This window comes from Sarcophilus harrisii, chromosome 1 (assembly GCF_902635505.1).
Source record: "Sarcophilus harrisii chromosome 1, mSarHar1.11, whole genome shotgun sequence".
NCBI lineage: Eukaryota > Metazoa > Chordata > Mammalia > Dasyuromorphia > Dasyuridae > Sarcophilus > Sarcophilus harrisii.
The window spans coordinates 106,638,625-106,648,692 of NC_045426.1; the positions used below are offsets into that span (position 1 = coordinate 106,638,625).

The 10,068-nt window shown below is 42.5% G+C and overlaps 1 protein-coding gene across 1 annotated transcript; it reads right to left on the reverse strand.

Annotated features, from left to right (window-relative positions):
* Positions 1–508: 508 nt before the first annotated feature.
* LOC105749557 lies at positions 509–7,563 on the reverse strand. The gene is given in 5 exon segments (XM_031947330.1): positions 509–6,257; positions 6,260–6,330; positions 6,332–6,436; positions 6,485–6,517; positions 7,341–7,563. Coding segments are annotated over 5 exon segments (810 nt in total). The 5' UTR covers positions 7,508–7,563; the 3' UTR covers positions 509–5,823.
* Between the last annotated feature and the right edge of the window lie 2,505 nt (positions 7,564–10,068).

Below are 10,068 nucleotides of genomic sequence, written 5' to 3' on the forward strand. Positions count from 1 at the left end.
CTCTCCACTGTCTTCCCACCTTCTAATTTCTTCCTTTCCATTGGAAAAAAAAATCACAGCTTCCCCAAATTGGGTATCATTTTTGTCAGAAGTTTTACTCATCTGCCCTGGAGGAGATAATGAAGAAAGTGTAACACTCAGTTGAATTGTAGATTGTGCCTTAGGCAGCCCACATCTAAGGCATTGTGGGATTCAGTATTTTAGGAAGGATATTGAACAGCTAGAGTTCATCCAGAGGAGGCCAACCTTTGGTGGGTGAGCAGAGGGACTCAAAAATCATTTTATGTAAATATGGTTCAAAATAACTGAAGATTCCTCACTTGTAGAAGAGAATATTTAATAGGGGCATAATTATAAACTTCCATTATTTTAAAGGTTACATATAGTACAGAGAATTACATTGGTTCTGCATGGCTCCAGAAGGTAAAACAAGGACCAATGAGTAGAAGTTAAGGGAGACAAATTTTGGCTCAAAGTATGAGAAAAACTTACTAATAATTAGAGTTAACCAAAATGGAATAGGCTTTAAGGGAGGTAATGAGTTTGCTCATCTCTGGTGGTTTTTACTGTATGCTAAATGATGAGCAGTTGAGATATTATAGAGAGGAGTCATGCTGTGTGTCAAGGTTAGACTACATGACCTCTGGGATCCCTTCCAATTCTGAGATTGTATGATGCTATTAAGCAATGATTCATTCGATCATATAGGTAGGCATCTGGGGACAAAGAAACTACCCTCCCCAACCAACTTCTTCTTGCTTGCTGCTACAGAAACTGATGAGCAAAAATAGGAACCCACCAACAATTGCTGAGGTATGATTCGAAAGGACTCATGCATACCATGTACCACCCAAAACCACATATCCTTTTCATACTTTATGACAAACCTTCCCCTCTCCCCATAAATACATCCTCAACTCCACCCTTTCCCTTCCAAACATTTAAAAACAATAAACTCTCATGAACTCAAGGTCAGCAGTATTTCTAAGAAAAAGTAGATTGCAGACATCATAAACCATTTAGTATAACCTCTCCCTCATTTTTCAGAAGAGGGACCTGAGTCTCAGAGATGAATGACTTGACCAAGTTGACACAGGTAGTGGATGTTAAAGGTAAGATTTGAACCCAGATTCTGACTTTAGATACAGAACAGTGTCTATTCTGCCTGCAGGTAAAGAGCTCTTGGACTTCTAGGTTTAGGGTAGAAGGTACAAAAGAGATACTATTGACCAACCCAAATGTTTCTGGGGAACAAGCTACGGTGGCATAAAATATTAAAGGGTGGACTATTTTGAATTTCATTAATTAGGTCACATTTCTATGGGATTTAAATGCATCATAACAAAAACCCTCAGATCAATGTAGTAAGAATATTATTGTTCTCATTTTGTATCTGAGCAAACTTGGGCTTGAAAAGCCATGCTTACAAAAACAAAAACATAAACATGAAAAAACCAAACCCTAGTGAACTGGGAAAGAGAGTACTTACCCAGGAATTATAGACAGAACTAGGAAAACACCTGATGCCGCAAGAGGTGCTGAGACAGCCTAATCCAGAGAGAAGCACCTCTCTCTCACCTTTTGAAGGTAGGTATTATTGCTCTTACTTCCTTTTTCCCCCCCCTATACACTGCTGTAATTATGTTCAGACTAAGAAATGAGAGCAATGGACTGGAAATCAGGAGACATGGCTTCCTACAATCTTGAAGAACTGATAGCTTCCCTCAGCTTTGAGTTTTCTCTCTCATGTAAAATAAAAGTTATCCTGGATGATTTCTAATGTAGGGAGAATGCAGGTGGCAAAGAAGGTAGATCTGGTCGATTTGTTTGTGATTCTGCCACTTCCTTGTGTTTCAATCTTGGAACTCACTTTCATCTTCTCTAGATTTCTGATTCCTCATAAATAAGGAATTGGATTGAATAATCCTTGAAAACCCTTCTAGAACTCAGTTTGACCAGTATTATTATCTCCTGTGATTGACAAGGAAACTGAGGCTCAGAGAGAGTTAAGTGATAAGAATTAAAACCACTCTCAAGTCTGCCTTCCCACTGTATAGTGGGGAGGGAAAGTATGGATTAGGAAGATGAACCTTGTGTGGTAACTTGTGCCATTAGTAATGGTAATGATAAGAAGACTGACTGGTTTTGATTTAAGGCATGGTCCTTAAAAAGAAATCTAGCCAGTAAACCCCAAGACATTTTGGGAGGGTTCAGAAGTACAAAAGAAAAGGAAAAAAAAAATGTTTTTAGGAGCATATGTAAGTAGGGGTATTTTACCCTATGAGATAGAGTACTTAGTAAATGATAGAGTACTTAGTAAATGATACTATTTCTAGGGGCATGGTTGATATCAAATTGATTGAAAATTATCTTTATGAAAAGCAATGTAAAGGCAGATGGAATGTTGCCTCCTCTTCCTCACAAATCGAAATTATGGGAGGATTTGCCATGTACATGAGTATAGGATGTCAAGATTTTGAGCACCAATATGATCATAATTTTACTTATTAACCTCATGAAAAATAATTGTTATCCATTAATATGAACAATACTTTTAGGTATTGCATTAGGTACATTAATGCAATTAGTTTTATATATATTATCTCATTTCCAGTTCAACTACTACTTTTTACAGTTGAGGAAATTGAGGCAAAGAGGTAAACATGGCTTACCCAAATTCACTCAGTAAATGGCAAGTCAAAGATAGCTTACCCACATCCATCTTACTCTGCACCTCGTTTACCAATCAAACACTCCCAATTATCCTTAGGTTGGCACACCACTTGGTCTCTCCCCTTATTTCAGGAATGAGAAATATCCCATCGAAGGGCAGCATTGAGTCATTCCTATGCTCTCAGGCATACACCTGTTTTCTGGAGAAGGCCAAAAGAATATGATTCTTAAGAAATCATGAGATTGAGGCTGATTAGCAAGAGATCCCTGAGTTCTGGGATTTCTGGTTCATGAACTTTTGTGCAATGAACTCCTGGCTTATCAAGATAAGGGGAGACCATCCAAGGTGATCTAAAGATAAAAAAAAAAAAAAGAGTAAAATAAAGTAAATGGAGATTTCTTCCTCTTAAAAGCTGTTCACTTTTTGCTCTGGTCCTTAGCTGTGATTTTCCTCAGCACATCCTTTCATCGAGGCCTCGTGTTCCTGAGAGGCTGAAAGCTGCTGGTAAGGAATGTTTCCACTTTCCCTCCACTCTTTCGCATTACAAGCAGCCGGGCTTGAGTTTTTACATCTTGCCAGTACATGTAGTCGGCTGAATTTCTGACATAAAAATAGGATATGTAAAACAGATGCAAGGCATCCGTATATGACAAACCATACATGTTAAAAAAAAAAATGTGTGTGCGCCTAACTAGAGCGAGGTATGTCCACACACCCACATCCATACAAAAGCAAGCATAGTGCCTTCCTCAAACGGTAGGTGTGTTTTGACTGCAAGCGCTTATATTTTGAGATATCTAATTTATTTGGACACAGTCTGTTGTAACACAGCAAAGGAGAAATAAAATATGTATGTGTGTATTACAGCATATTGCGATTTCCCAAAGCACAGGTACTGTGCTGTCTCCTTGGTACTGAATCATCCTTGCAAGCACCGGGACAGAGATTTAAACAGAGTGAGCTAGCTAGCTACCTATGGGATTTGCAAAACCCGATACCCAGGCTTTTGTAAACTGTATTACAAGATGAATTGTTATTCGTAGACCCGAACAGTTTACACATTATTACTAACAAGCAAAACGACAGTAACAAAACCTCCAAACACTTTGCCTGGGTGGGTCTCACGACACCTGTATACAGAAAATTGGCATATTGTTTATCAGAACCGTTTAAAGGTTTGCAAGGAAAATTCATGGGCTTGCCTTCATTGCGCGTGTAGTACCTGTGCCTTTTTCTTTATTGGGCAAGTTATGTATACAACAAGCTACATTGTTTCCCTTGTGCTGATTGCCCCTGGGATGCGATTCGGGACTGAGGAGAGAAAGGAGTAGAAGATAAATAACGAGAAAAACACTGTTTCGTCTTCTAGCTCTAGTTATTAGAAAAAGAAATGTTGCAGTCGAGGATTTGAAGAGTTGAACCCACTGGAAAGGCTGACTTTTTCATCCTATTAAATCGCTGGAAAGGAACAGCCAAACTGCAGGACGCAGAAAAAGACGGGGCGTCCCGGGGGTGAATAGTGTCACCTAAGTGAAATACGGAAGCCACAAGTGACCGAAAAGGAAAGGGGGCTTCAAGCCACAGTTGATTTATTTCAGAATTACAGTCCGACAGGCGGACTGGGTGCCACGTCTGATCATACGCTCTTCTTCCAGGCAATCCTGTTCCCCTAACGGAACACTGTTTCCCTCGTTGTCAAAACGAGTATCCCCTCCAAAGAAGACTCCCTCATTTCCCCTTTCCTCCTTCCCACACCTTTTTTTATTGCATAATATTTATGTAGTATTTCGTTTCTCGGTATCCTTTTCTGTAACTCGATATAATCAAGGCATAAATGCTGAAAAATAAAGCTTTGAACTCAGTTCGAAAACAAAATATATTCAGCCCAATGTGACCCTTTCCCTCCCTCGCCTTCTTCCTCCCCCCCTCCCCAGTCTCAAGGTTCTAGTCCGAAGATCTGTCCCTTGCTAGTGGTGATAGGGGAATTAACGAAGCAGGTCGGGGGAGACTTCTTTAGGAAAAAAACATGGATGAAGGAAAGCCTTCCTAAATTACAATTCCATCACTTTCTCCTCACCTCCAAACCCTCTTTTTGAAAAGGATACAAGAGTTGTGCAGCAAGTATTTTATAAAACATAAAATATGATCTCCATTTATTGCAATCAGCAACATCATAATTACAATAAATTTCATAATCATTTGTCTAAAATGATGATCAAGCTTTAGTCCAGATAGTCTTCACAGACTAGGGTTTTATTTTATTTTATTGCTTTAAACCACCCAGATCCAATGCATCAGCTACTGGCAAATTATGTCGTAACCTAAGTCAGGACCAAAAATAATACAAATAATGTTGCGAAGTACGAGGTGAAAATATCAAAGGAAACTGGATAAAACGATATTGAAAATAAGATTTGTACCACTCCTTCCTCCCTCCCTCCCAATAGCTCTATGATTTTTTTCCTTTGTATTTAAGGACACAAAATGATAGATTTAACAAATTAATAGATTAAGCTTCAGGAACAACGTGATCGAAGTTTTCCGAAATGTCAAGAAAACAGTTGAATTCAAACTCGAGCAATTCACCTGACTGGCTTCTTAAGCTTGGGGAGCTGGCTCGGGGCTGAGGAAGGAAAGCCCTAACTAGGGGAGGCGGTTTTGGTTTTGGTTTTTGTCAAGTCAGGAAACCCGCTCTGCCAAAGTCAACTAGGAATCTCGAGTCGTCCCCCAAAGCTAGCATTCTAGGGACATGTTCGTGCCCTTCAGTGCGGCCAATGTCCGTACGAACTAGCGAGGATAGTCCGGGCTGGTGCTCAGGAATGGAGCCGAGCGGGGACGGATTGGGGACAGTTTGGATGGGCGGCTGATGGACAGCAGTGCTTACATGCCTCTGCTGCTTCTCTTCCCCACCCACGGGGCACCCTCCCGGTGCCACCTCAAGAACAACCCCCTCTCAAAAGAATGTGATTGACTTTTTTTCTTTTCTTTTTTTAAGACATGACGAGCCCTTAAGAATGCGGTGTCACTCGTTCCCTTAACAGGTAGTTTCATGGGAGATCTTGCCGGTCTTAAATATCAAAGGCTGGGCAGAGGCGCGCCGAGACAGGAGAGGGAGAGCTGGAACATTTTGTACTGGTAGCAAATGAGCTTTAAATAACCTCATCTTCCTCCCACTTTCCCTCAACCCCGTGATGAAGAGAGGGAGCCTGACCATTTTGAAAGACTCCTATAAACTCCGTAGGAGACAGTCCACACGAATGCAAAATAGGAACCAGCCCCCTTCTCTTCGTTCCCCTACATCCCAAGGCCCTCTTGGTGGTTGCATCCCTTGTAGGATAACTTGGTTTTATACAGAAATGGATCGGGTTGGGGTGGGGGGAGGGGGAGAGACATCCCGAACTGCCGGGGTTTGGACTCCGCAGCAAAGAAGGAAGATTAGATAGCTCTTGGGGTATTGGGAACCTAAGGACGCCTCTCTCCGTTGTACTTTGAATGGGGCTATGTGATCCAGGGTCTGCAGGTCTACCGAGGGCAGGCGTCCGAACCCGCAAGTTATCGGTCCCCGCGCTCAGGGCTGCGGGTCCCTAGCTCTCCGTTTCGCGCCACCGCTGCCGCACACCTTCCCCTTTCCCGCACCGGCTGGGCTAGGGGAAAAGTTTCCTTCTTTCCTGAGGTTTGTTTTCCATCTCTGTGCGACAATATGCGATGGCCGAGGACCTGAGGTCAGAAGGAGCAGACTGGCAACTCTCTAGAGTTCGTCGCCTGGATCAGACATAGCCCGGCTGGGTTTAGCTCCCCCGCCACGTTCGCGTCCATGCTTTGTTGCCTTGCCCGCGCTGCCACCTGCCCCGGGGTATAGGAAAAGACTGGCACAGCTCACCCGCCGGCCCGCGCCCCAAAGGTTAACCACGATGGGGCTGCAGAAGGCGAAGCAGGGAAGTGAAAAGAAGAGTGGTTTGAGGTGCAAGAGGGGGGCGGGGAGACGAGAGCCTGTCTATCTTTTCCTTCCACAATTATTTAGAGGGCGATTTGGTTGTGAGAGCATTTTGTGAGCCTGGAAACGCTTTAAACATGGACGGTATGAGTGCACTCTACTGCTTGTGGGTACTTTCAGACAAAACACGAGCCCCAAACTAGCTCCTCTAGCTTTGGCTGTGCCCGGCAGTCTCTAAGAGAATCGGCTCTCTTTTTAATCCCCATAATAACTAAGTCTACGAGAGCAGCGAGAAGAAAGCTTCACCTCGTGGCTTTCCAACAGGTTGTTCACTAGGCAAAAGTCTCTGACTTCCCTTTCGGGTTACTTTCCTCAAGCGACTTAGAGGCGATAACATTTCAACCTTTCCGTCCCTGAGACTGTGTGCGGGCGGCCTGCCCACGCCCCCTGGGCCCCGGCTGCGGGCTGTTTCCTTACAGTTCCCCCCTCCCACTCTCACCCCCACCCGGGATGGTGCAGCTGTCCCTCCGCTTTGTGCCTCGCCACTAATCATGCAGCCAGTTTTCAAAAGTTGCCACAGCAGAGTTTTCTCTCGCTTTCTTTTTTTCCTTCCCCCTACAGACCTTCTCCTCTACTGGAGCTGGCCTGGGGTTCTTAGGCAAGACTTAGCAGGAAAGAGAAAAAGGAAAAACCCCGACTTTCCCACCCCGCCCCCCTTTTCCTCTGTCCTACCCTCTCTCTCCTCGAAGGGCAGACCTTTCTGGAGGACTAAGACCCTCGGAGCCTGTACGCCCAGGAGTCCCCGAAGACTGGTGACTCTGGTGGGAAGGAATTTGTTCTGCATCTCCCACCCCAGCTCTCTTCACTTCTCCGCCCTTCCCCGCCCCCCTCTTCTCCATCTCGGGCTTGCTTGAGGCCGTATGATCTCCGGATCTAGTTTTGTACACACTTTCTTCTTTAAAAAAGAGAGAGAGAGAGAGAGAGAGAGAGAGAGAGAGAGAGAGAGAGAGAGAGAGAGAGAGAAAAGAAAAGAGAAGAGAAGACAAGAGAAGAGAAGAGAAGAGAAGAAAAAGAAATTTAAAAACCTTAAACCGAGGACCCTACTTCAACTTTCTTCGTCGTGCACTTTTCCTATCTCTCTCTCTCTCCTTTTCTCTCTCTCGGAGCATCCAGGGGAAAAGTCCTGCATCCCCAATTTTGCCTCTCTCTCTCTCTCTCTCTCTCTCTCTCTCTCTCGTCTATCGGGGGATAGCTACCTATTACCTTGGACTGTTCCTTCGTCCCAGTTTCTTTTCCCAGGTACACAGCTATTCTCTTGCCCTCTGCTTTCAGAAGAGCAACGCCACAAACTCAGAAAACTTGACCGTTCCTTTCCCTCTTCTGTTCCTCCCCACCCCTGATCTTGGCTCTTTGGATGGAACCAGTTTTGTTTTGTTTTAACCGGAATCCCAGCAAATTGCTCCCCTATCTTTGAAACATCCTCCCCTTCTTTCTTGGGGTGCAGTATTGCCGTAGGCAGAGTTGGCAACTAGGTAGAGTGAATCAGAGATGGGCAAAAGTTCTCTCAATCCCTTCTAAAAGGGACTTCAAACAAGTCCCTTAACTGAAATGATTAGAATTGTAATAAAAGCCCTAAGCTAGAAAACATCCCATATGTATATATGTGTAATGTAGATAGAGAGAGATTTTATGTGTTATTGATTGGCAGAGGATTGGTTTTTTTTTCAGTATTAGAGAATCGAACTTCCTAATCTTTACTGCCTGGAAATGCCCTGCATGAAAGATGTACAAAGTCCAAAGTGGATGGCAAGGCACCTGGCCTTGTAGATTGGCAGACATTTTTCATAGTCTTGGTATACTTTATTTTTTTACAACTCTGATTCAAGACATATTGGGGGAGCCGATTTTCTAGATTCTGGAGCTTTTAAATATTTTTGCTATCTTGATACCAGCCATAAAAAAAAAAGAATTAGAAATCACTTTCAGATAAAGAGTATGCTGAATTAGGCTACTTTTTAAAAAATATTATTATCCCAACCAGAATCCAGTTATTTCCCAGTCTGCTTTGGCACTTTGGACTTAAAGTGCTGAATAAGTGTAGTTCAGTCTGATGTTAATGAGCAAAAGTCCACAAAAAAGCAAAAATTCCCTCTTCAACTTTGATACAAATTGGAAGAAACTGTTAAGAAACACTTTATACTTACCACCATATGCTAGTCTTCTAAAATTAAGTATATACTTAAGCCATTATAATAGATGACTTTAATACTTTAAGCTCTGTTCAAACCTTTCATTCAGAAATAATGCTAAAGCCAAAGGAAGATACAGAAATAGTCTTGCATAATAACTCATTTTTCTATTGTGTTTTAAGGTCTACAAAGCACATTCTCTACAATAAACTTTTGAGAGATAGTACATTATTGTCTGTCTCTTAGCTGAAGAGGTGAAATGATTGCTTGGGGTCACAAAAAAATCATAAATAACCAGGGTTTGAATTCAGAAGTTCTAAATCTCAGTATAGGAGTTCGAACTTCATCATACTGTTTTCCTGTCATCTATTCCTTGCTTAGGACAGCCACAAGAATAGTTGTCAATACGAGTCTCTTAGAGTCTCTATGGAGATTGGGGAGGGTCAGGTGGGACAGGTTTACCAGCCTCTCAAAGCTCAGTTAGGAAAGTTCACAAGGAATGGTAGCAACAGCAACAGCATCTTGTGCAAGGGCAGCCCTGGCTCTGAAATAAAGGAGTGTTTGTTGGGGGTGGGAGGGAAGGAGGAAGAATGAAAGAGAAGGGGAGAAGAGGGCAAGAAATAAATTCAGCTGGAAAGAAAAGGGTGTGTGTGTGTGTGTGTGTGTGTGTGTGTGTGTAAGCAGAATTGCTTTCAGGCTTACTGGACTATGATTTTTTTTCCCCTTTAATTTTAAACCTCCTTTGGGGAGAAGAGTATTCTTTCCATATAGCTAAATCACCCCAACTCCCTTTATAAAGTCTCTCCAGACTCCCCTTCCTATATTTTTATGACTAGCTACAGCATCTAGTTCTTTTAAACTGATAGAATTTTTAGATATTTCTTTGGTTGGAGCATAAAGACTGCATATACAAACATAATGCCCTATTTCTCTTTCCCATTCACAGTTCTCCACCTTGTTATAACTCCATGTACTTTCACATTTTAACACTGAAGCCACCAGAATTTTTAATGTTTTTGTTTATCTTGGGAGGGAAAGAAGGGATTGGGTGAGTAAATGCTGGGCAAGGAGAGGATTGAAGGGTGAAAGGCAGGAATTAGGATATTAAAGTTATTTGGATAATGTTTGGTTGATTTTTTTTTGGTGTCATTTTATTACTTCAGAAGGTTTTCCTGCTAGAACATGGCCTGCCTATTTACATTATAGCTGGTACAGGAAACTGGGAGTCTTTATCAAAACAAAGTACTGTAGTCAAAAGAGTTCAGGATGCT